The 27899-nt window shown below is 33.4% G+C and overlaps 1 protein-coding gene across 2 annotated transcripts in view; it reads left to right on the top strand.

Annotated features, from left to right (window-relative positions):
• Positions 1-20965, top strand: part of LOC127730992 (telomere-associated protein RIF1-like) — a 47015-nt gene extending 26050 nt beyond the window's left edge. Inside the window, exons 23-34 of one of the 2 annotated variants that reach the window (XM_052239697.1) lie at positions 460-571; positions 1808-1987; positions 2275-2354; positions 5733-5825; positions 6479-6506; positions 8363-12211; positions 13271-13393; positions 14159-14206; positions 15515-15660; positions 18102-18298; positions 20097-20338; positions 20381-20965. In XM_052239697.1, coding sequence (XP_052095657.1) covers positions 460-571; positions 1808-1987; positions 2275-2354; positions 5733-5825; positions 6479-6506; positions 8363-12211; positions 13271-13393; positions 14159-14206; positions 15515-15660; positions 18102-18298; positions 20097-20338; positions 20381-20899 — 5617 coding nt within the window. In that variant the 3' untranslated portion in view covers positions 20900-20965. Of the gene's footprint in view, positions 1-459; positions 572-1807; positions 1988-2274; positions 2355-5732; positions 5826-6478; positions 6507-8362; positions 12212-13270; positions 13394-14158; positions 14207-15514; positions 15661-18101; positions 18299-20096 lie in introns of both variants that reach the window. The other variant, XM_052239696.1, reaches the window with a different exon arrangement.
• Positions 20966-27899: the final 6934 nt, after the last annotated feature.

Below are 27899 nucleotides of genomic sequence, written 5' to 3'. Positions count from 1 at the left end.
AGTGTCATATTTTATAAAAAATGCAACTTCTAAAGAGACAAACAAATATTTATTGTGAAAAGACTACAATACCTAGGTATTGAATACTTTGACAATGACCTAGGTTTGCTGACATGAACAAATTTACTCTTTCTCCTAGTGCTTTGCAAAATGCAACCTGATATTCCTTCCTGACAAATGTTCTAAACAAAGCAGCTAAGAACAGTTCTATTTTCTCCATTGCCCGGTAGTTTTGTTGTTCTTTTGTGTAAAGTGAACAATCTCGTTTGTTGATGAAAACTTTTGAAAGACATCAACTAAATGAGATACTGTATCCCAGTTTCTCATCCGAATGATTTTTTTGCTTGACGGAAACCAGCATTAACCAAATATATGTATATAGTACCCTGAAAATGTAAGACAGGTCAAAAAGTTAGAGTTGTTGTCTGTCTTATATTAAGTACTTTTTTTTCTTTGTAGTGAACTTTTACAGAGTATGACTAAGAAACATCGGCTTCGGATCAGTTTACCAAATTGGGTTGTTAATGAAGTAGATGTTGTTGATGAGACACCTTGTAGTGAACTTACACAGGTAAAAATAGAGCATTACTTTAATAAATTATTAATCCATTTGTTTACATGTTTTGTGTTCTTGAGTATCAATATAGTAAATAATTTAGGAAGGAATGAATTATAACTGAGCAGTTTTAATTTTCCAGTTAATATAATGACTCATAAAAATCAATTGTTTTTGAAAGTTTTTCAGTCAAAAACTCCATGTAAAAGTAATTATTAAACAATTTACAAATGTGTTTTTAAGAGTCTTTGCATTTTAATTATCAGACCCTTTAATTTTACCGTTAAAAGGCTTGTATAGTCCGCGGTTTTATTCTCCAAAATTGACCCTGATAGCAGGGGTGCGGACTATAGAGTACAATAAGCAAGAATAAGAGAGAAAATTTCAATTTCGCGATGTAGTCTGTTTACGTTCCGCCATGTTTGTTATTGACATTGTAGAGGGCGCTCTTATCATTTTTCAAACCAATAATTTTACCCAATCCATATTAATAAGTTATTTTTATTCAATATCAAATTAATACTGATAAATTTAAAAATTAAATGCTCTACTACAAAATTCTCATTTCTTTTCAATGCATTGCTAAATATAAACTGGTATCTACTAAAGTAAAAAAAGACAACCGCAAACCAGTTTACAATGTGTAAACTACAAAACATAATTGGCTATTATTCGTTCCGTTTTGTTGTTTCCCATTGACAAATATGTTTTGTATTAGATTAAGACCCTTCAAACATTAATGTGATATATATATTAAACACTGTTTTACATAAGGAGGGAACTGTTTTACTTTCAAAGTCGTATTATAGTGATATCTATTATGTACGGATTTCGACTCTCACCAGGTTTTTTCATCTTTTACACGTGCTTTTCAAACTTCTGGTTTAAACATACACAAGTTTCTAAATTGTTTTTTGTGTGATTTAGACTTATTTTAACCAGCGTGAAGTGTTTTAGAACCATTTACAAGCAGTTTCAGCTTCTGTTTGGTGATGGAAAATAGGTTTTTCCCAGAAAATACCGCAAACAACCACACACGATTTAAAATTACCGGAGTTTCATTAGACCTTTTCTAACAGTTACAAAAAGTTTTTTTACCTGAAATTTGTGGGGAGAAGGGGGTGCGGACTATGTACCAGTGCGAACTATACAAGCCCGATTACGGTAGTTCATATTTAATGTATCAAAGATGTGTCTTTGTAGATAAATTTTATTAGATTTAAAACTCATAACATGTATGCAATCTTTCAGGGGGATTCCCAAGCTCCAGAACCTCATATTCCTGGAATACCATCACCTCATAAGATCTGTGGAAGTTTTCTCAAGAAAGCAGTATCACCTCACAGGGAGAAATCTCCAGCCAAATCAGCAGACAAAACTCCAAACTCTGCGAAAAAGAAAATCTTACCAGTAGACGACTTTCAGAATGAAGTAAGCCATGCAACCTTTTACTATGAAGATGCCAAAAAATAGATATAATTGTTTTATAGCTAAACTTCTTGTTTGTATCATTATACAAATCATTACACATGCATGAGAATTTGTTAATGCATGTTTTGATTCGGTTGTCCGTGTTAGAAATTTTATTATATATTGCCTTCACCTTTTCTGTCCATTTGTTTGACCAATGATATTTTTGTCACACTTTTCTTAGATTAAAGGAACAATGAATTAGATATGGAAATGATAGAAATGATTTGACTGTAATGTATTTTCAGGTTTTTGTAGTTATAAAATCACCACCTCCAAAAAGGAACCCATTGACAGAACATCAAATTGAAATTTTCAAAGAAAAAAGGTATGTGTTAAAAAATTTGATATAATTACTTGTAGTCTTTAAGATTATAAAGATTGAGAATAATGTATAATCTAAATGTTGATTTGTCTGTTCACTGGGCATTATTTGAGATATTTGTCAATGTCAGTTCATGACTCCATATTTCACCATTTTCATGGGGAATTGTTACTTCATTGTTGTAGAAAATGTTTATTTTTTTGCTTTACTTTTTAACCGGATTTTCGAAGTAAAAATCGGTTATTGATTTGGGGATGTACAGCGGGCGGGCGGCTGCCAAACAGTGTCCGTTCATTTACATGAAAACGCTTTAAAGAATTTTTTCAAATTTAGATATGTTGTTTCCTGTGACTAAATGAAGGTCAAGTTCAATTTTCACGATTTTAGCTTTTCTCGTTATTCAGTTATAGCCCTTTCCTAAGAATTCAATTTTTGATGAATTAATCCATTTCTGTACAAAGGGAAATAACTCATTTTTTAAAAGATTTTTAAAAGACATTGTATTAATGATAAATGACATTTTGGATTTTTTTTTCTTTTCTTTGGTAAATTGTTTGAAGAATTTTGTGGTAGGTTTGTTTGTTATTCTGTATAAACTAATTTTCTGAATTCTATATATAAGTGAACTCCTTTAATTAGATAATAATCTATTTTTATTATAGGATATATTTCATTACATTTAAAGTTGTTTACATTTGATCATAGATAAGTTGCAGATCTGTATTAGTTTGTGACGAAAGAAAAAAAATTTGGAACTATTAATTATATTTGAATATAATTTGAAAATAGATACACATTGTGTTACATCATATCTAATTTTAAAGAACTATTAATCATATCTTATGTAAGGGTACTATGTTAAACCATATTTCTGTTCAAAGGGAAATAACTTATTCCATGAACCCATGATAACATCAAAATTTCTTTATAACTATTTTTTTTAAGTCATGTGTGTTATGAAGGTAGATGTCACAGTTGCTATATGGTATTTTATTTTTGTTGTGTGTGTTAATGTTTAATTTTTACATGATCCTGTTTGGGGTTCAGATTTTCAAAAATCATTTTCATTATTAATTAGATAATAATCTATTTTAAATATTCAATCACAATCCAAATTCAGAGCTGTTTTAAGCTTAAATGTTGTGTTCATACTTGCTCAACTGTTCAGGGTTCGACCTCTGCAGGAAAATCCAGTTTGCTGTCACTCGACAGCCTCTTGTTTGTGTCTATATCATTATTTTTACATTTTCCACTGTTAACGTTGATATTTTTAGTGACTCATTTTGTTGATACTCATACTGGTACTGCATATAAATTGTAACCACTGAGCATTTACAGATGACAAACTGGGACACAGACAGGTCTGCATGCCTTATAGATTGTTTTTGCCTCTACATATTCCTTTACAAGATATTTAATATATCCTGATTTTTGTATTTTGGCTTGTTTTATAATTTTACACATGAATCTGTATCTGTTGCAAGTTTAATGAGATATTGAAAGGATTTATTAAATTATTGATTATGACAATTCTGATTGATGTCATGATTGTGTGCTATTATATAAATAGCTATACTTATCACAGGGAAAATATAAAATAAAATTTACTTGTCAGAGAAATCATATTAAACACATAAAATGAATGCCTAGCAGTAATACATACTATACCCAGGAAATTAGGCAGTGTTCCAGCTTGAATCTCAGGGCAGAAGGGTGCTAGTTGTCTGAAAGGGCACTTTAGCGTTATAACCCAGATTTTAAGGGCAGTGTATAAAGTAACCTTGAATATTGCTAGGCTCAGCTGGAGAACATTAGTTGTATTTAAACCATATTCAGAAATTAATGTGTTCTTGATGTTGGTTCCAGTAAGAATTTTTTTTTTATCAAATTATCATACCATGAAGCAAAGTGCATTTGGTAAGGAAAATAATCATCAGAAATTTCAATGTTTTATAACTTATACCAGTCTATAAAAATAAACAAGTAGTTTTGAAAGATGGAGTTATACATGCAAAATTGAATGTTTAATGTAATTAAATTATCTACATTTAAATTACTTGTTCAAACATATAGTATATATGTTATTGAGAGTTATTTATTATCATTTGAATTGTTACAAAAAAGTATTTTTAAGTGCACACCAAAGTGCTCCTCAGTAAGGAATTTTATAAATATAACAGGTGAGACAGGAGATGATCATATTATGTTGATGCAATAATATATTGCAGAAGGTATAAACAGTTACTTTTTTCTCCATCATTGTTAAAAATAAATTTGTTGAGTGCTCCTATGTCAGGAGGATTATAAAATACAAGAATTAAAACAGGAAGTGAATCTTGTTATGTTCAAAGTACAAATTTCTTTGATTCCTCTTTAAATTTCATACTGATTGGTTCTGAAACAAAACATTCTTACCAATTAAGTCAAAACTATGTATGCCTTTAAAATTGTTTAAGATTTTATTTTTTATGTTATGCCTACTGAAATAAATTTTTTCAGATGTACAAGCTGTACATAAAACATGTGGACATTTCATTCTGTATTAAATATCTAGTATTTGTTCAATTATCTTAAATCCACTAATTAGCAGTAAACAATCATTAACAAAGGTGATAAAACTGCCAAAGCATTAGGTATTTAACTTAATCCCATTGTCAGTTAATTAGTGTTACACAATCAGGTAACAATTTTACCGGAAACGCCGGTAGGCATGAAATTTGGAAATTTTATTTTTTTGAAAAGGCAGAGGGGTGCATTCTTTTACTTTGGAGTACAGAAGGGCAGGCGGGAACACTGTTAGGGTAGTGCTTTTTCAACCCCTGATAGTCAAATGAACAATTTAATATATTTTGATTTTATTTCGGCACATTTAAAATAATGATATACTTTGTAAGTATATAATATTTCAGGACAGTACCAGCTATGTACAACACATATAAAGTACTAATAAGTCCTCTACCGACAAAGTCGAAGGGGACTTTAGGTTTGCACTCTGTCCGTCTGTCTGTCTGTCCATCCGTCAGTCTGGCAAATAAGTTTTCCACACTTTTTTTTTCATACTTAAAGATATTGATTTGATATTTGGTGTATTATTTATGATGACAAGTTACAGATCAAGGTCTTATTTTGTTCCGGTCTGATGATTTTGTGCAGAGTTATGGTCCTTGGACTTAGAAAATTCACTTTAATAATCAGTTTTCAACATTTTTTTCATCATTCTTGAAGATATTGACTTGATATTTGTTATATAGTTTATACCATGACAAGTTATAGATCAAGTTAGAATTTTGTTCCAATATAATGAATTTTTAACTGGTAGGGGACTATGTATTGCCATGCAATACTCACAGAATGCTTGTTTAAAAGTATATAATATTTCAGGACAGTACCAGCTATGTACAACACATTGGATGCCTCACAAGATATTTCTTTGATGTCTCACTTCAACACAGGGAATTCTCAGTCACAATCACAGTATGTAGAGCCTTGCAAATAGATAAAAGTTTGTTTGAATTGCACATATGCTTAAACAAAATATACATCTGTAGGTTAAAATATAATGCTTTATCAAAATAAGGAGATGTAGTATGATTGCCAATGAGACAACTATCCACCAAAGTTCAAATAAAGTGGATATAAGCAATTATAGGCAACCATACAGTGTTCAACAATGAGAAAAACCTATACAGTCTAGTGGGCTATAAAAGGCCCCGACATGAAAAATATGAAAGATTTCAAGTGAGAGAAAACTATGAAAGAATTCAAGTGAGAGAAAACAAATGGCTTTATAATTCTCACAGATGAAAAGACGATTTTTACGAGTTTATTTTTGAAAAAAATTGCATTTGATTTCATTGTTTTGGGACTGTTTAATAAAACATACATGGGACCTCTGATATCTCAAATCTGGTTAGGAGTTTTGAGTACAGGGAAAGTATAACAGAAAATTTAAGATTGCCTCTTTAAGATGGTTTCCCTATTTTCAAAATGCCTTCCCTTGGTGACGTGCATGTTTTGATGGAACTGCCCTTGGTGAAATTTATTGAGAACTTTTAAAACTGAATAAATGAACAAAATGACAATGATACACCAGGATTATATACTTGCATTTTCTGTATTTTATATAGGCTACCAAAGATTTTACCAGCCAAAAATGTAAGTAAAAACTGTACAAATTTTATAGATAATAATAATATTGAAAGTTTTTGTAATTATTACACAATTTTAAAAGAGAATCTAAAACAAGGATATGATTAAATGCACAAAATTGATTTATATCCATTTGAACATGGATCAAAACTTAAAATTTTTGACAAATGACGCTGAAGACATGACACATGTCAGTGTTGCAGTGATGACATAAACTTTATAAAACTTTGTTCCTGATGGCAAAGGGGGCCTCGGTGGCTGAGTGGTCTAAGTAGTTACTACTGTAATCACTAGCCAGTCAACACTGAGGTTGTGAGTTCGAACCCCGCTTGTTCGCGTGCACTCGACTCTAATCTTAATTGACTATGTTTGTCAGTTTTCCTATCGAAGGTCGATGGTTTTATCCGGGCACTCCGGCTTCCTCCACCAATAAAAACTGGCCGCCACGAAATAGCCCAAATGTGGCGCTTAAAAGTGGCGTTAAAACACCAACAATCAATCAATCAATCCTGATGGCAAAAGAGATTTATTGTCCATTATTGTATGCAGGTGTCTTATGGTCTAAAGTTGTTTGTCATTGAATGCTTTAGAATATTGTTCCATGACTCCATCTCTGAATATGAAAAAAAAATTTAAATCATTATCCCCCCCCCCCCCCCCTGTCCATTTGTCCAACATGTATTGACATCTTTATTCTCAGGAACTACAACTAATGAACAGAGAGGCTTCGTATTTGGTCTGCCAATGATGAGTTGTAAAGTTTGAGCCCTTTTTATACGACCGTTTACGGGACGTATTATGGTATACCGTTGTACGTCCGTCTGTCTGTCCGTCTGTCCGTCCGTCCGTCGTCAACATGTCGGACATTAACTCAAAAACGCTTTAACCAATTTGCTTAAAACTTTGGTGAATTGTTTATATGTATTGACGTGAGCTCCCTTTCGTTTTTTATAAATTTTAGATTTTACGTTTCCGAGTTATGGGGTTTTATTCATTAAAAAAAGGGTGATTTTCCAGTTTTAGGACAATAACTCAAGAATGCTTTCACCAACTTGCAAGAAATTTTGGTTAATTGTTTATATCTAATGACATGAGCCCCCTTTGGATTTTTATAAATTTTAGATTTTACGTTTCCGAGTTATTGGGTTTTATTCATAAAAAAAAGGGGGGATTTTCCAGTTTTCGGACAATAACTCAAAAATGCTTTCAGCAGTTCTCATGAAACTTTGATGAATTGTTGATATCTATTGATGTAAGCTTCCTTTAGAATTTTATAAATTTTAGATTTTACATTTCCGAATTATGGGGTTTATTCATTAAAAAAGGGGGGATTTTCCAGTTTTCAGACAAAAACTCAAAAATGCTTTCAGCAATTCGTATGAAACTTTGGTGAATTGTTTATATCTATTGATGTAAGCTCCCTTTAGAATTTTATAATTTTTATTTGTTTATAGTCTGACAACAGATTTACTAAGTATTGCGCAACAGCACAGTGTATTGCACAACAGCAAGAAATCTTTAATTGAATATAAATTCAATTCATATAACCAACTTCAAGTTCTTTGACTACATTTATTCAGAAACCTATAATAGATGTATGTCAAATATTTAATTACAGTCCAAATTCAGACCTGTATCAAGCTTGAATATTGTGTCCATTTTTGCCCCAACTGTTCAGGGTTAGACCTCTTCGGGCGTATCCAGCTGCGCTCAGCGAAGCAGTTTATTAGATCTGTGGGACACCTACTCCCTGTTTGCTGATATATAATTTTCCAATGTTTAAAATATTTGAACTAGCTGTATAAAAATTACATGTTGGGCTACTAAATCATGATACACAAATGTTGTTTATTTGTTTTCAGTCTGAAACTTTAAAACAAGAAAAAGATAAAGGTGAACAATCATCGCAAAAATCAGAGGTAAAGAAGCGTGAACCAAGTATACATGGGAAGAGAAACAAGAAAAAGTCCTCCATAAATGATTCAGATGGGACTTCTAAAACCAATCAGAGATCTGTAAGGTTTTCTGATGAAATCAACATTGATGCTACAAGTCCTGATGCTTCACAAAAAGATATTGCTCACTTTAATGTCATCAAGAGTATGTTACCTAACCTTGCCTCAAAAGGTACACCAACTAAACAGAATGAAAACTTGTCTGATGATCACCAGTCACTGATGGGCAGGGAAGAGGATGAAATCAGCTGTGTTCAGCAGCTTATGTCATTAGGTACACCAAGACTGTCACCACCTGGCAAATCCTCACAGTCTGATTCTCCTTGTAAGGAGGAAGGCCTTCCTTCACCATCACAGAGAAGACTAGATTCTTGGATAATAAAATCTCCTATAAAGCAGTCAGAACTTTCTAATTTTAGACAAGAAAAAATGTCAGAGTCCGGAAGTAATGCTAAAAAAACTAAAGGAAAAAAATCAGCACATGTTTTTAGTTCACCAAGAGTTCAAACACGTAGATCATCTATTGAAAATGGCAAAAAAGATGATATGGTTGTACACAGAAAAGTATCTGAAGATTCCCAGACATCCAACAAGTTACTATCATCACAAGAGAAGATGTTTTCACAGACATCTTTATCAATATCACTAGTAGATGAAACACAGTCTCCAAAAAAGATGAAGCCACCAAATGATGATGCAGTTTTTGTGAAACCAACAACTGACATGAGAGAGAAAATGAATGACAAAACTAAGATATGTAAACTATCCCCTGTTATAGCTGTGATTGAAGAGACCCAGTCTCCAAAGAAATCGACAGGTTTTAATCCCATCCTGACAACTCCACCTAAACTTGTAAACCAAGAAGACCTTGACTTCTGTGAAGACTCCAACATTATTCCTGCTTCTCCTACTTCAAATAAAAGTGTCAGACTTGGTACTCCAGTATTAAAACTAAGGAAGCTAACTCAAAATGAAATATTACAGTATAGTCCATCACGTAAAGATGGCACAAGTTCTAGTCTGACTCCTACTAGAAGACGTGGAAGACCATGTAAAAGTACAAGTCTTACACCATGTTCAAGTGATCCGTCTTCTAACAGAAGTGGTGACAAAGAACTTGCTCAGCTTTTCCTCCATGAACATGATGATTTTTCTGATTTAAAACCGATTCAACCTGAACAAATTGAGGATCCAGCACAGAATGAGGATCTGCCAGCCTCGCAAGGATTCTCTGTTGAACAAAGTGGTTCTAAACAAGCAAGTTTGTCAGCTTCTGAAAGTCTGTTTACTGAAAGGGATTCACAGGAATATAATCCTTGTTTAGAATCTACACTGAGTGAAACAACTACCAAAGTAGAAAAATATGTCAAATCTGTTGACAAAAGTCCCCCTGCTGTTATTGAAAAGGATACTTGTGAAAGTACACATGAATCTGATCCAGGTTCATATAATCCTCTGTTAGAACCAACTTTGGCTACATCTACCATAGGTTCTGCTAGAAAAAGAAAGCAGAAAACACCCAAAAAATTATCTCCAGAAAGTGCTGGACCACCAAGACGTAAAAGAAGACACATTTCTCTTACAAGTAAAAAAGAAGAAAACTCTAGTCAAGACGATTCCGGCATGGATGGACAGAATTTATCTGATTCTGTATCAACACCAAAAAGACGGAGAGTTATGAGAGGAAAAAATCATTCAGAGGTCAATAACCCTGTAGCAAATGGTAAGAAAGCTGAAAAGGAGGATGGAAAAAGTGAAACCAAAATTCTATTAACATCACAATCAGAAAAGTCTTCAGAATCATCACAAATTAATTCATTAAGAAATGAGGAAAGCCAGGCTTTGATTTCTTTGGAAGAATGTCTTCAAAACTCTTCATCCAAATCAGTTAATGACAATATAATTACGGTTGGTCATGTTCAGATTGATAACACAAATATTAATGAGCAAAGTCAAATATTCAAACAGAAAAAGTCTGGTGAGTTACCAGTAGAGACTGATAACTTCATGGACGTTGATTTTAATGAATCTTTCACAGAAGATGCAGAGACTGGTCAAATTCATTTAAAAATTAACAAAACACCTGAATCAGACTCTACCAACAAACAAAAAATGGAGAAAACACCAGAAAATCGTTCAATTACTGATACACCTACAAGGGTTAGCACCACCAAAAAGAAAAAGGAAGTAGCTCAAAGGAGATCTTTAACAAAAGGAAAGACAGCCATTCCACTTGATTTAGATACAAAATTAGACACTGATGACAGCAAGGACACTTTTAAGACACGAAATAAAGAGCTTGAATCAATCATAGAATCTGAAGTTCAGGAAAGTGAGGATATCTTTAAATCTATCAAGGAAAATCTAACTGAAGAAGTCAATGAAATTTCGGATAAGATTAAACAAAACAAACAAACAATAGAAGCTATAGATATTGAAGATGTGCAGGCTTCCATCAAGGAAGATCAGAAAAATGTACCTGAGGCAGACAAAAATTCTGACAAATTTTCTGGTGAAACTATTAAATCATCTGAACTGAAAGCAGACAAGATTCTGGGTGACCAGGGAAGCAATAATCAGAGTTCTTGTGATCAACAAGATAAAAACGAGAGTTCAGTTGACCAAGAAGACAGTAAAAAGACTTCAGGTAACCAGGAATTTGGTAATAAGAGTTCCAGTAGCCAGGATGACAGAAAACAAAGCTCTGAAAATTTTGAATTATTTGAAAATTCTGAGAATAAGGAACTGGAAAATAATATTGAACAGGTTTATACTGATGAATTTAACAGCGGAGAAAAGAGAAATAATCAAGACAAGAAAGATGATAGTCAAAGTAAAAATATAGATGCACAAAAGGAATGCATTGATAACCAACAAGAGAACGACAATAATGGCACCATAAACTCTTCAAATACAAATGTATGTTCAGAAAATAAAAATAATAAATCAGAAGAAAATTTGGATACCAGTTTAATGTCAACATCATTTACCAGTGAAAGTGATGACAATGTCCCCCTTTCTTCATTGAAGCCAAAAGATATAAGTCCAACTTCGGATTTAGAAAATTTTTCAGAACCAGAGGGTTTGCCAAATAAATCCAGAAAGGGCAGGCCAAAGAAAATAACAGGGGATGGGAAAGGGAAGACTTCTCCTTTGTCTCAAAGGTTAAGATCCTCAGGTAGAACTTTACGTACACGTGGTATAAAGAAGGCAGCAAGCGATATGTTATCTCTATCTAAATCAAAAAGGACAAAAAGAAACAATGTAGATACAACACAGATAGAAGAAGAAAAAGATGGAAAAGGTGCTTTGTCAGAACTTACTACTGAAGCCAATGATGTGATTGTTATACCATCGCAATCTCAGTCTACAAGTGTTAAAATTGATGAAGCAGAAGAAATCGTCGGCCCTGATAATCTGAAAAAATTCAATGATATGATGCAAGATGAAACTCCACGTAAAACTCCGGATGTAATAAATACAAGAAAAGGTTTAACCTTTGCTGACAGACATTCTGACAGTAAATTGATCACAGTATCACGTAAATTTGAGAAAAGGTCAATCATGGCTAGACGTAGCATACTTAAACCAACAATTCGTTCCTTAAGTCTTGAATCACCATCACAGCGTAAAAGTTTTCATCCAATCAAAATTGGCCATATCTATTCTCCATCTGCTTCACCAAGTGCAGGAATATTGAAAAGAAGAAGACTTAGTGGAGAGAAAGCAAAGGATTCACCATCTCCTCCACCAAAGGTACAGTTTTATAGTTTAATGCAATAAATATATGGCCTCCTCCATCAAAGGTATAGTTTTATAGTTTAATGCAATAAATATATATTCTACCCATCAAAGGTACAGTTTTATAGTTTAATGCAATAAATATATGGCCTCCTCCATCAAAGGTATAGTTTTATAGTTTAATGCAATAAATATATATTCTACCCATCAAAGGTACAGTTTTATAGTTTAATGCAATAAAAATATAGCCTCCTCAATCAAAGATATAGTTTTATAGTTTAATGCAATAGATATATAGCCTCCTCAATCAAAGGTACAGTTTTATAGTTTAAACTGTACCTTTGATGGAGGAGACTATACATTTAATGCATGAATGTATAGTCTCCTCCATCTAAGGTACAGTTTAAAATTTTAATGCCATAAATATGTATACAGTTTTAAGCTGAAGCCCGCTTCCAGGTGCGGGATTTTCTCGCTGTGTTGACCCATTGGTGGCCTTCGGCTGTTTTCTGCTCTTTGGTTGGGTTGTTGTCTCTTTGACACATTCCTCATTTTCATTCTCAATTTTATTAAGTATAAAAAGTAATCGCAGTTGGAGGTTGAATTTCAAAGGTTAGAGTGATGTGTGTATTCTTTATAAAAAAAAATCTGTGATAGCTAAACATCTGAATCTGACCAATTAACTCAAATTGGAGAAAATTTTAATGTTTTCCTTTTCATGGGTAACACAGCAAGTAAAATAGTGTTGTTACACAAAATCTTGACAATTTGATTTAAACACATTGGGAAATAATATAAGAGCACAACCGTATCAAAAGATATTGATACCTTTAATGTTTATTTTAATCACTAACATTTTTTTTTGGGAGGTAAAGCATGTGCTGTATGTTCAGTGTTCCTGAAATTTTACACAAAAGATTAAAAGCTCAACACTAATATTACTTTGTGATATTTTTACAGTTTTTGATAATAATATGATAGAGGGAATTATTTCAGTTTATTTTTATGTAAATTGTAAAGGTGTAAAAAAATTTCATTAAGAACTTCTAACATCAACAGATTTTTGAATTATAGCAAAGAAGAGTGTCATTTGCTACACCTTTATCAGAATCCAAACAGATGAATGGAACAACAGAGAGACCTGCTTCTCCACTGGTATCAACATCAACATCTAAAGTCTCATCTTCACTTGAAAAGGTTTGTTAATGTTATACCCCAGCTAAGTAGGCTATAGATATAATGATTGACTCAGTGTCGGAAAAATTTTCTCTGCTTATGGTTTACATGGAGGCAGATATGCTTTAACCAGAACTTTTCCAGGATTATTTCTGTGACATGTTATATGCCTTATTCACCTGTCATTTTGATATATAAATGACAATTTTTAAGTGCATATATTTTTTTATGCAGTAAATAACTCCTCTTTTTGGTGAACTTGACTCATCCAGTTTATATGATTTCATTGAACAATAAGATATGTCAATGTTTCATTAGCTCACCTGGCCTAAAAGGTTTTGAAAACTTTTATAGCTAGATAGAAACTTTAAATAGCACAAATGATTAGCAAGACAAGATCCACAAATAAGCCATAATGGCCGAAATCTTCAGTCAACTCTTTATTGGAGTTATTACCCTTCAATGTTAATTTTTAACATTTTTTTTGCCTTTTACCTTGAAAACTATAATAGAGAAATAGAAACTTTGAAAAGGAATAATTATCAGCAGGATAAGATCTACAAATATGTCAACATGATTGAAATTGTCAGTTAAATCTTAAGAGTTATTGCCCTTTAATGATGATTTTTACTCAGAAGTGGCCATTGTTGAAGATGCAGGTAAGCGTCAAAGGCTCTTTAGAGAGACTAGTTATTTTTACTAATGATGACTACAACAATTAACATAAACATAAAAATAGGGAGATGTGGTGCAGAATTGTATTTTTTTTTTTTTTAAATATTTCAGATTTTCACATCATCAGTTAGTGACAGTCAAGTTACAGATTCTGACTTGGTAAGTATTGAATTGAGACTGCCAATGAGAGAGAACTTTTTCTAAAGCTGTAAGATTTATTATTGCAATGTCACTCAGTCAAAATTATAATTATAGAATAACTAATCCAAGAATTCAAATATAGAAAAATATTCAACAAGTGACAGAACAACACATTAATTCATGAATGTGTGTAGCACATGAGTATTAAAATCAGTGTATTTTTGTATGAGTTGAATATTTTTCAATATTTGAATTCTTAGATTAGTTATTCTGTTATAACATTGAACATGGACTTTTAAATGGAAATAAAGTAGGCAAAGAACTATCTTTTTCTACTAATTCTCTATTTGTTTTGACAATGTCCCATTGTATGACATCAGAGGAGTGAAATTATCGGTTTTTATTTCACTTGCATATCATTGTATTTCTTTGCAACCGATGTAAAAATCCATTTTATTCTTAAATCCTTAATCATGTTTAAGATATGCAATATATTTTTGACTATGTTATCAACATACATAACTGTTTAAATTTGGGATAAACAGATATTTTGTTCAATGTTTTAGGGGATATGGAAAAAAATTAATTGGATAAACTTTTGCCTGTAAGATATCATCCAGTAGCAGGCAGAATATTTGTCGATTTTCTTTTATTTGGGTAGAATTTATATTGAAAGTTTGTCTGTTGCTAGAATAAATATTTGTCTGTTATTTCTCAATGACTTTTAAGTGCCAATCTTTGTAAGAATCAGGCAATTTAGAAGATTTTCAAAACATAGCCGAAAAAAACCTGATGACCTCACCATCCTATTTTGAAGTTACTCTCTTCCTGAGTTAGAAATGGTAGGTCTTTTGTTTCTGTGTGTCTGATAATTCGAGAAATCTCTAGATAACTTTTGGTTAGATTGATAGCAAATTTTGGAGTTAGCTCCCCTTAAGTGTTAATTTCTTGTGCATTTCAACCAAATTATATCTTGAAATGTCAGAACAGGAAAAAGAAATGAATGTTATATTCATGCACCATTATACATTTTGAACTTAAATAAATGTAAACTTGAGCGATTTTTGTTTGTCATGTTTTCACTACTGTCTGATTCTTAGTCAGATTGGCACTTAATGTGTTGAATAACACTGATGAGTAATATGTGAATTTCTGATTGTACCTGGTACACTACAAGGAAGGATTAATGTGTAACTCCACTGTACTTCAGACTTTTGAAAATAATCCTGAAAAATAAATGCCACCATAGTTAACATAGGAGAAATATATCAGAGAAATTTCCCTTTGTATCAGTATTTTGTTAACATTGTGTGAATTTCTTTTTAGAGTAAGAAAGATAGTGAGATGAGCCAGAGTAGTTATGCTAGTACCCAGCAATCTCAACTGAACACTTCAGATGCAGTATTTCCTGAACTGAAAAGTTGTGCTGTCAGTGTAGATAAAGTTCTACCACAGTTGACATCATCCATGTGGTATGTTGTACATTATATAAAACTTTGCCTGTAAGATATCATATTTGGCCTTTTTAACTTTTTTGATTCAAGCGTCACTGATGAGTCTTTTGTACACAAAACGTGCGTCCAGTGTACAAAATTTTAATCCTGGAACCTATGATGAGTTTATTTACAACTGTTGGGTCGATGCCTCTGCTGGTGGAGATTTCCTCCCTGAGGGTATCAGCAGCCGAGTAGTCAGCACTTCTGTGTTAACAAGAATTATCATTGATATGGTCATTATAAATTAACTGTTCACAAAACTTTGAACTTTTCGAAATACTAAGGATTTTCTATGACAGGAATAGATTACCTAAGTTGTATTTGGCAAAACCTTACAGAATTTTGGCTCCTCAATGCTCTTCAACTTGTACTTTCTGAGCGTCACTGATGAGATAGACGAAAAGGTATCTGGTGTACAAAATTTTAATCCTGTTATGTATAATGAGTTTATTTTCTACCTTCCTCAGAATTATGGACTTTGTGCTTTACCAATATTGACAGAGAATTAGATAAGTTAGATATGAGTATAAGGAGAATATTTATAAGGCAACAATCTGAAGACACAAAACAAAACCAAAGAAATCTGGTCTTCAGCAATAGATAAGAGTCTGTTTTGTCAGGCTCTCAAAAACCCAGAGTCTATACAAGGGGTGAACAGAGACCATTAAAGGTCTCTACCACTGCAGTCATCATCAAATTCTTCAAACAAAGGGTAGTTCATTTACAATTATTCTTATTTGGTTCATAGATACCGGTCTTAATTTAAAATGCCAGACGTGTGTTTTGCCTAAATTAGACTCACCAGTGGTACTCATCAAAACAGATGAAACTACTTTATCAATTTTAACCAAAACTGTAGGAATGGTGTTCAGAAAGTAAAAAATTAGTTCAAATCCAATGAAAAGCATGGTCACCAGAGTCAATCTCATTTTAATTGTATATTGATTATAACCAAACTTTGTGAATCATGTATGATGGGTTCTCTATAAATGATCCTCAGTTTGGTCTTATGGAATGAAAAGCTCATCTTAGTTCTGATTAGCTCATTTCAAAATCTTTTCTCCTGATTGATGTTGACTTTGTGTTTAATTTACAGTGGGAAATATTCATGAATATTCTGGGTGTCATCTCTGAAACTGCAATGTCAGGTGTTTTGAAACTTTGGGCGGTTGATGATGGAAAGACTCTCTAAGAACAATCATTTAATGTTGATTGGGGGGTTAACATTGCATGCAGCAGCATTGATTGCAAATGCTCCTCCTTAAAACCCTATTGAAAATTACATGTTATTCATCTTCTGTGGAACTACTTATTTAACTATGAAAAACATGCCTGTCAGAGGCAATCTTGGATTCTGATTGTTCAATTTAAGAAATATTCTATAATGGGATTCCAAAATGATTTGATTTCAATTTTAGGCTCAAAGGGTCTTTCAACAAGTTTATTTATGATTACACACAGATGAACGAGGTTATGCTGATAATATGGGAAACCTCTGATCAAAATTTTAATAAAAGTTTCAAAGTGTCTCCTGCATTTTGAAAGCACTTTCAGTTGCCAAATCATCATGCTGTTTTTATCATCTTACAGTAACAGGTCAATATACTGTATACTAGGTGAGCAATACAGGCTCCTTGAAGCCACTTGTTATTAACAAAATACACTCAAATAAAACATTTTTCACTGTAAATTGGGTCCAAAGGAATATATGGTTTTTAAATTGAAAAATTGTAGAAAGACTGATTGAAGAAACTGAATATCAGTAGGAAGAAATTGTGTAGAAATCTAGAATTTAAAATTTAGAAAACAAATTATTTCAGTATCACCATAGATGCCAAACGTTACTATTAACCCATAATTTTTACGAATTTTGGAACAAAATTGTGGTGTTACGATTAACAGTCTACTTGTTACTGATTTAGATATCATTTTGATCAATGTGACGCTTTATTTTTGGTTATAAGTTTGTAACAATAAGCACTTGCGTGATACAGATTATTTGATTTTTTCGGGTTTCTAGGGATTATCTATATTAGTAAGTGATCTATCCATTTCTTGTTAGATTCCAAATAGTTAATGTTAATGAATGATGTCTGATGTCTTTTGCAAATATTTTGTGAACACGACTTCCATTCAGTGCGATGGTCCGTTTTCCTTAAGTGCTCTTCAACTTTGAATCGTAGTTGTCATAAATAAAGGAAGGAAGTCTTTTATTTGTCACTGTGTGCCTAGTTGTTAGTATGATTATTATAAAATCTTATAAAAAAATATTACTGAAAAAAATCAGAAGTTATTGAAATCTTAATACTTTTTTACTGATTGCAACAAAGGGGGGTTGGCATCTATGTATCATGCTAACTGATGGGCCTGTTATTTCATCAAATTGTGGATGTTATGTATATTTTTTATTTGTTCAGGGCAAGAGGACTGGGACAATTAGTTAAAGCGAGGAATATTCACACAATAGGAGATTTATCATCATTGACAGAAAAACAAGTAGATGAATTACCAATAAGATCACCTAAGGTATCTGTGGTACGGAAGGTTCTCAGAAAGTATGAAGAACAAACAGGTGCAAAACAGATTAAAATTATTTCGGCACAGGAAAAACAAGGTGACTGTACATTTTAAGTTACATTAGAATAAATACATTGATTTTCTATTAAAACAAGCTACAATATGAATGGGAATATGAAAAGGGGATGTGGAATATATGTCAAGACAAGATATCCCTCCACATCCCACCAAAAAAAATAGTTCCATTTCCTGTTGGCAAATTTAACAATATTTACTATTTTTCTTGACCTATTTTTGGTGAGTACTTTTTTTTATCTTTTTCATCATTCAGTCACTAGATTTCAAAGAACTGGATCATTTACTGTAAGTTATGATTAAACGAAATTGATATATAGAATTATTGCAATGTGTCATCTTGACCTCTCATTTCACAGTTGGGTCCATTTCTCTGATACTGTAAGTGAAAGGTCAACTGCGTTTTGCTTCATAAAATCATTGTAAGGTGTGCATGTCCATTTACAACATTACCTTTTAATGATAGGTCATTTTTGTAATGCTTGCGAGACCTAGGGATAACAATGCGACGGTGTAAACTATTTGTATAAAGCTTTACATTTCAGTAGCTAGAAGACCTGGATGCTTCATACCTTGTGTGCAGATCCTTATGTTACCAAGTTTCTGGATGTCATATGTCCAATGTCCTTGACCTCATTTTCATGGTTCAGTGACTGTTACAAAAGAGAAATACTCTCTTATTATGAGTATTATGATAACTATAATTGGTATACGGGTTCCTTGCAAGGTCTACATGTTTGTCAGGTAGGGTTCTTCTGACCTCAACATTTCATGGATCTGTGATCAAAGTTAAAATTATGTAGTAGTCAAGTCAGTATCTCAGATACTATAAGCAGTCTGTCAACTAAATTTGGTTTGTGGATTGATTGTAAGGTGCACATGTCCGACTGGCAGGTTTCATCTTACCTTGACTTCAGTTTCATGGTTCATTGGACAATATTTGGTGTTTGTGGTTTTAACTATTTCTCAGATACTGAAAGCAATAGGTCAAGTATATTTGGTCAATGGTAGGTTTTTGTGGTTATGTCAGTTTATGAGTTTCTATAAGCAATAGGTCAACTATATTTGGTGTATGAAATGATTGTATGGTTTACATGGCTGTTTGGCAGGGATCATATTTTCTTGACCTTATTTTCATGGTGCATTGGTCAATGTAAAGATTTTGTGGTTTGATCTGTTTCTCAGTTACTATAAGCGGTAGGACCACTATAATTGGTGAATGAATTATTGTAATGTGTACATGTGTGTCTGGCATGGTTCATCTGACTGCGACTTCATTTTCATGGATCACCAATAATGTTAAGTTTATGTGATAGTAAGACCTTCATAGTACAGACTTTCAACATAAATTCAATCATGAGTAAAGCAGGCGAGACATTTGAGCATGTGCACTCTTGTCTAATATACTTTGAGTAATAGGTCAGTTATGTTTTTTTGTCTATAAAAGATGTGCATGTATGTATTGAAAGGGGCATCTTACCTTGACCTCATTTGCATAGTTAATGGTCATTAATTTTTTGCATTTACTTATGGCTGGTCAAAGGAATGGTTGTAATGAATGCAAGTCTGCCCATCATGATTCATTGATAAATAACAAATTTTTGATAACATTTCTTTGACTTATAATTCAGTCATAATCAGTAAAGTTCGCATTTCATTGTGCCCACTCATGTTTTAATATTACCATTGACAGCAAAGTTTTTCAAAGAAAGAAAACACACTTCCTTGAAGTTTCTTACATCTATGTCTGTTGGTGTCTGGTGGATGTATCATGGGCAATCATACTGCATCTTCTTATTTTAACATTTGTTTTATTTCAGGAAATGCTAAAGAGGAACAGAATATAGATAAAACAGATATTCAGGTTTCATCAACAGATTTACAAAAGAATCAGGCTGACAGCAAAGTTTCAACAACAGATTTACAAAATGATCAGTCTAACAGCAAAGTTTCAACAACAGATTTACAAAATGATCAGTCTGACAGCAAAGTTTCAACAACAGATTTACAAAAGGATCAGGCTGACAGCAAAGTTTCAACAACAGATTTACAAAAGAATCAGGTTGACAGCAAAGTTTCAACATCAAATTTACAAAACGATCAGGCTGACAGCAAAGTTTCAACAGCAGATTTAGAAAATGATCAGGCTGAAAGCAAAGTTTCAAAAGCAGATTTAGAAAATGATCAGGCTGAAAATAAAGTTTCAAAAGCAGATATATCTATTGAACAAAAAGATGATAAATCTACAGTGGATAATACAGACAGTAAAACTCAGACTGGTGATATATCTATATCTACACTGGATAAAGCAGACATTGAAATTCAGACCATATTACATTCTAGTGATAAAATAGTACCCCATACAGATGACATGAATACAATGGTGTCAACTTCTGTTTCAGAAGGCACATCTAGTGAATTGAAAATTGATCCGGAGGAAAAAACTGTTGACAAAAATTCTATGATATCAACATTACAAAGTTTGGTTGAACAGTGTAAAAATGATAACATGAAGGAGTTGAAAACTCAGGATATATTTAAAATTCACCAACATTTATCAGAATTAACCACTTCTGTGGTGGATACATTGAAACAACGATGCCATTCTCCAACCGAAAACTAAATTATAACATTAATATATACATATGTCTGTATCATGTTTTAAAATAATAATATCTATTTTCTTTTATTTTTCCTGTGATGTGATTTAATTAATAACAGATATATCACAGGCATTGATATTGCTATATCAGTGGTTTCTTGATGGCATCACTATCAGTACTAGAGAGCTAGCTTGTTTTATGCTACTAAATGCCAGTCTGAAGCCTTTCTCAGATTAATACTTCACATGCTGCCCTTCTAGCTTATAAAAGCACCTGAACGGTCTTGTGTTCAAACTCATCATAGATACCAGGATTAAAATTTGTACGCCAGACCTGCATTTGTGATATCATGCTTACCGAGAGTGCAGTAGGCTGATCTCTGGCAAGGTCAAACAAAAAACTTTGAGGTTACAGATAGATAGGGTGTTTAATGTGTTACACAAGAAATTAATCCTCTAAAGTTGGACAGAGAATAGCAATTACTGCTCCAAAGTGAGGTATTAAACATTTAGGGGTAAGATCAAAGTTGTTAGCTTAAAGACTATACCAGTGAGTCCAGTGAGGGAAATAATTTGCAGTTTCAAAATACACCTCTCATAGAAGTTTGTGTTAAAACTACCCACCAATTCTTTTCATGGATTCATAAAAAAAATTCTGCGTATAAGCCTATAGTATACTTTTATTTCCTTGAAAATTTCAATTCATGGTTCACATGTACCCATGAAATCCATGAAAACTAGTACCCCACGAGTAATAATGGATCCCCCAGTAACAGCATAGGACAAGAAATCCATGAAAACTAGTACCCCACCAGTAATAATGGATCCCCTAGTAACAAAACTAGTACCCCACGAGTAATAATGGATCCCCCAGTAACAAAACTAGTACCCCACCAGTAATAATGGATCCCCCAGTAACAAAACTAGTACCCCACGAGTAATAATGGATCCCCCAGTAACAGCATAGGACAAGAAATCCATGAAAACTAGTACCCCACTAGTAATAATGGATCCCCCAGTAACAAAACTAGTACCCCACCAGTAATAATGGATCCCCCAGTAACAAAACTAGTACCCCACCAGTAATAATGGATCCCCCAGTAACAAAACTAGTACCCCACCAGTAATAATGGATCCCCCAGTAACAAAACTAGTACCCCACGAGTAATAATGGATCCCCCAGTAACAGCATAGGACAAGAAATCCATGAAAACTAGTACCCCACTAGTAATAATGGATCCCCCAGTAACAAAACTAGTACCCCACCAGTAATAATGGATCCCCCAGTAACAAAACTAGTACCCCACCAGTAATAATGGATCCCCCAGTAACAAAACTAGTACCCCACCAGTAATAATGGATCCCCCAGTAACAGCATAGGACAAGAAATCCATGAAAACTAGTACCCCACTAGTAATAATGGATCCCCCAGTAACAAAACTAGTACCCCACCAGTAATAATGGATCCCCCAGTAACAAAACTAGTACCCCACCAGTAATAATGGATCCCCCAGTAACAAAACTAGTACCCCACCAGTAATAATGGATCCCCCAGTAACAAAACTAGTATCCCACCAGTAATAATGGATCCCCCAGTAACAAAACTAGTACCCCACCAGTAATAATGGATCCCCCAGTAACAAAACTAGTATCCCACCAGTAATAATGGATCCCCCAGTAACAAAACTAGTATCCCACCAGTAATAATGGATCCCCCAAGTAACAAAACTAGTACCCCACCAGTAATAATGGATCCCCCAGTAACAAAACTAGTACCCCACCACTAGTACCCCACGAGTAATAATGGATCCCCCAGTAACAAAACTAGTACCCCACCAGTAATAATGGATCCCCCAGTAACAAAACTAGTACCCCACCAGTAATAATGGATCCCCAAGTAACAAAACTAGTACCCCACCAGTAATAATGGATCCCCAAGTAACAAAACTAGTACCCCACCAGTAATAATGGATCCCCCAGTAACAAAACTAGTACCCCATGATTAATAATGGATCCCCCAGTAACAAAACTAGTACCCCACGAGTAATAATGGATCCCCCAGTAACAGCATAGGACAAGGACATCTAGCAGTGCATGGCATTTTGGAAAAAAATGTTGTTAGTGTACTGTTCAACTTTATCTGACAGAGCTTTAGTCTACATGACTTTAATTTCCTCTGAGCATTTACTAGTTAAAAAAATATTGACCATGTTGACCTTATGGTAAATCAACTTTTTATGTTGATCTTTAGACTATTTATAACCAACCTAAACAAAATTTTACCGGAATAATGTATATTCTGTACTTCTTTTTGGTTTGCTTTCAAATGATAAAAGTGACTCACTATATATGGTCCATTTTTTTCTTCTAGGAGTAGGTAAACATCACAGGCACTTGTCTCAGAATTTTTTCCCCTATACACCTTAATATAACACAAGGTACTTAACTCGCATTTTTGAAAAATGTCACTCGGTCGCGAAATTCCGTTATATTCCGATTTCTCGGTTGTCAACCCCACTAAAACTTATGTCGTAAATCTAAATTGATTTTTCTACACAAAGGTGTATGACACGCCTACTTTTTTTTTTCGGAATCATCCGTAGCAATCCTACCCAAGTATGTCAATCGTAATTATTTCGTCTACCGACGCCAAATTGGAAACATACGTCTCGCAGTAAAAGGTATCTTCCCACTCTCTTTATATATCTCGGTTTCCGATTGGTCAAATTTTATGGGAAAGTCTTTATGTTTCTCGGAGTTATCTGATCTTATTTCATTTCATACGTAAAGTCCAGCGAGAGTCTGAATGACATTGACGTGATGGGAAAATCTATGTCTAAAAAAGAAACTCGTAACTTATAGACATACCACAAATAACACTTGTTAGGTTTTTTTTCACGGTATCTTATACAATTTTACTTACTGGGTGATAAGTTCTATTCAGACAAAAAATTTATTTAAATAATTTTTGTCGAGCCTGCGACTTTTGTCGCAAAAAGCTCGACACAGGGATAGTGTTCCGGCGGCGGCGTTAGCTAACTTCTTAAAAGCTTTATATTTTAGAAGGTGGAAGATCTGGATGCTTCATACTTTGTATATGGATGCCTCATGTTACGAAGTTTCCCTCATTTTCATGGTTCAGTGACTACTTGAAAAAAGTTAAGATTTTTTGTAATGTTAAATTCTCTCTTATTATAAGTAATAGGATATCTATATTTGGTATGTGCGTACCTTGCAAGGTCCTCATGCCCGTCAGACAGTTTTCACTTGACCTCGACCTCATTTCATGGATCAGTGAACAAGGTTAAGTTTTGGTGGTCAAGTCCATATCTCAGATACTTACTATAAGCAATAGGTCTAGTATATTCGGTGTATGGAAGGACTGTAAGGTGTACATGTCCAACTAGCAGGTGTCATCTGACCTTGACCTCATTTTCATGGTTCAGTGGTTATAGTTAACTTTTTGTGTTTTGGTCTGTTTTTGTTATACTGTATGCAGTAGGTCTACTATATTTGGTGTATGGAATGATTGTAAGGTGTACATGTTTAGCTGGCAGGTGTCATCTGACCTTGACCTCATTTTCATGGTTCAATGGTCAAAGTTAAGTTTTTGAGTTTTGGTCTTTTTTTCTAATACTATATGCAATAGTTCAACTATATTTGGTGTATGGAAATATTTTATGATCTATATATCAGTCACGCAGGTTTTATTTGACCTTGACCTCATTTTCAAGGTTCATTGCTCACTGTTAAGTTTTTGTGTTTTGGTCTGTTTTTCTTAAACTATAAGCAATAGGTCAACTATATTTGTTGTATGGAAGAATTGTTAGCTGTACATGCCTGCCTAGCATGGTTCATCTGACCTTGACCTCATTTTCATGGTTCATTGGTCAATGTTTAGTGTACTTGGTTAATGTTAAGTTTATGTGACAGTTGTAATAAAGCTTTATATTTAGGACTATCAACATAATATCAATGATTAGTAAAGAAGGCGAGACATTTCAGCGTGTGCACTCTTGTTATAATTAATCATTTACTGCGAGTTTTGTGTTTCCAATCCGGCGTCGGTAGACGAAATAATGACGATTGACATACTTGGGTAGGCCTGCTACAGATGATTCCGACAACACAAGTAGGCGTGTTATACACCATTGTGTAGAAAAATCAATTTAGATTTACGACATAAGTTTTAGTGGTGTTGACAACCAAGAAATCGGCATATAACGGAATTTCGCGACCGAGTGACATTTTTCAAAAATGCGAGTTAGGTACCTTGTGTTTAATTAAGGTATATAGGGAAAAAAATTTCTGAGACAAGTGCCTGTGGTAAACATCCAAGGAAAACTACATTAGTTTGTCCTACTTTTGCCGTTCCACTGATGTTCACCATAAAATATAAGAACATACAAACTTCCATGTAGTTACTTGTTTGGGAATATGTCAGCAATTGGACAAAGTGGACAGACCAGTTTGTCCATCTCTTCGAACCCTACTGATGGTGGTGTAAATCAATATTCAAACTCAAGCATTAGGTACTATAAGATGAATATAGGTCCACTATGGTACAATATACTGAAGTACAATGGGTGTTTAACGTCCAGTGGAATTGCAGAATGAGAATGTACAAGTGTAACATGCTTATGAACACTACATTAATCTACTAAGACGTTCTGATGTATTTTTTACGAAGATGAATAAAAGAGTTTGTCTTGACCTCGTTTTTATACTTGGTTGATCGAAGAAAAGTTTATATAATAAGGTAAATTTCTTGCTTCTATAAGTAATAAATCCGATACATTTGGTCTGGAATCATTTTAACGTTTTTCTATGTCATCCTAAAAGGGTTTGCCTGACCTTGACCCAGTGTTCATTGGTCAATTTAATGGTCATATATTTATGGTCTATAGAAAGACTTATTTGTACATATGTGCCACAGGGTAATTGGCCACTTGGGTTGTATTTAATAGGGCGTTGATATAGTGACGATATATATGTTACAAACCAACTTTTATACACACTGAAAATACATAATTATAATAAACATTTATTTCAAATGTTAACTTGAAGTTTCATTGGAATACGAACTGTGAGTTTAATAGAAGTACATGTGTGCTTACCTGAAAATAAGGGAAAAGTTATATATCCCATAGCTCTTTTACGTGCGTGCTAAAGTGTGAAACTCGCATTAGTACGAGTACATCGTATATATAGTATCGGAAAATGTGACGGGGTTGCATGAATGATTAATTCGTGTAGAGTAGCATATAGACTAAAGTCTTTTTTTAACTGTCCGTCAATGAATGAATTTAAAATCAAAGATGTTTTTTCTGACAGATTATACTTGACCTTGACTTCATTTTAAGGCTCCATTTTAACAACATATATTTTTTCTTGACTACATCTAAAATTCGTGTACTAAAGTTATATTTGATCACAAGAATCCCGAAAAAGTTGCACAATAGACAGTAAAACAGCATTGTCAGATTTTTGAAAGCGAGGTTTGGACAGAGGACTTTTATTTTAATGAGATAGATTGATCAAATAACTTTGAACTCGTTTTATGATTCATTGAGAAATGTTAAGGTCCAATAGGGTTGACTGGAGTATAGAAATATGGTAATTCCTGAACTCCCGTCATACAATAAAACCTTTGCTTTTAAAAGTGGGGAACGCCTCGGTAGTCTCGTTGTAGCGTGCTCCCGTAGAGGGTAACGAGAGATTTCGGCACCCAGGTCCGAAGACATTTCGGCATCCGTTTTGGACATTTCGGGACCAAGACAATTCATTTTTTTTTCTATATAGATATATTTATCGCTATTTTAAAAAATTTCCTATGATCTTGCTGACTGATCATTTTCTTTCTCAGTGGAGTCGCGTAAGGTCGTGGGTTCGATCCGCGGCCGGGTCAAACCAAAGACTTTAAAAATTGATATTTGCTGCTGCTCCGCTAAGCACGTGCCATTTAGGAGCAAGAGCAAAGACTAGTCACAGTTGGGATGTGGTTGGCTCCAGGGTTTGCTGTTCACTCTGTCCCTAAAATTCAAACGAGAAAACAACGGCCTAATTTATGTACAAAATAATAGACAAAAAACAATTATGTTACACAGCAAAAAAACGACAACCACTGAATTACCACAACACTGAATCACAGGCTCCTGAACTTTATATTAATACAAACTTACAAACAACAAAATCTCGAGTAACATTTTAACTGCAAGTCCTCCAAAAACGTTTATATCTATTTCCGGTGTTTTTAATTGATTGATAACAGTCTATAGCATGTGAACGCAGCATTTGTATTTGTAGTCTTTATCTTTTTATTGATTACACAATTTTTAATATGAAAGTTTTTGGTGTCAGCTCTTTTGATAGATTTCTCGATTACTGAAACTTTTGATATCCAGACTTAGATTTGTATTACTCTTGTGTTAGTCTTAGCTAGAAAAGAACGCAATCAGTACACGAAGTATCACTTTTCTAAGAATTGTTCACTGGAAAGGAACGGGCTTAAATTAATCAAAATGTAAAACCTCAATAGTTATATCAGCTTGTTCTACTACTCGAATTGAAATTAAACCTGTAATGAAACTTATCCGAGATACAGTTGTACATAAACAGTACATAACATTTGAAGTAATTAAGTTAATTGGATATTGGAAAGTTAATATGTATTGATGTTCCGTTGTTATTGTACATTGTGACATTTGAACATACCTCTGTGTATTGTGATGTATATTATCTTAATTAAGATAACTCCATTCAGGAATGAACATCGCAATGTTGTAGGTAAGTTTATACTTACTTTTTTAGTCTTTAAACATTTAAAATTACATGTATTCCTAATACTTATAATTTTTTTCTTCCGTCCTTCTTTTTTTATAATAAAAAAAAATTGCACATTTTGCCAGGTAGTTTTAAAAAAATAGATATTTCCAGTCATTACTATGCGTATCTTTCGTTTCCCTTATATTTATTGTCAATCTAAAATGGTTAGTAAATATGACTGGGTAAAAAAACATTA

This window comes from Mytilus californianus, unplaced genomic scaffold (genome assembly GCF_021869535.1).
Source record: "Mytilus californianus isolate M0D057914Y unplaced genomic scaffold, xbMytCali1.0.p SCAF_2, whole genome shotgun sequence".
In the NCBI taxonomy this organism is placed as follows: domain Eukaryota; kingdom Metazoa; phylum Mollusca; class Bivalvia; order Mytilida; family Mytilidae; genus Mytilus; species Mytilus californianus.
Note: the sequence above shows the minus strand (reverse complement) of the source record. Positions and strands in the feature narration are given on the sequence as shown.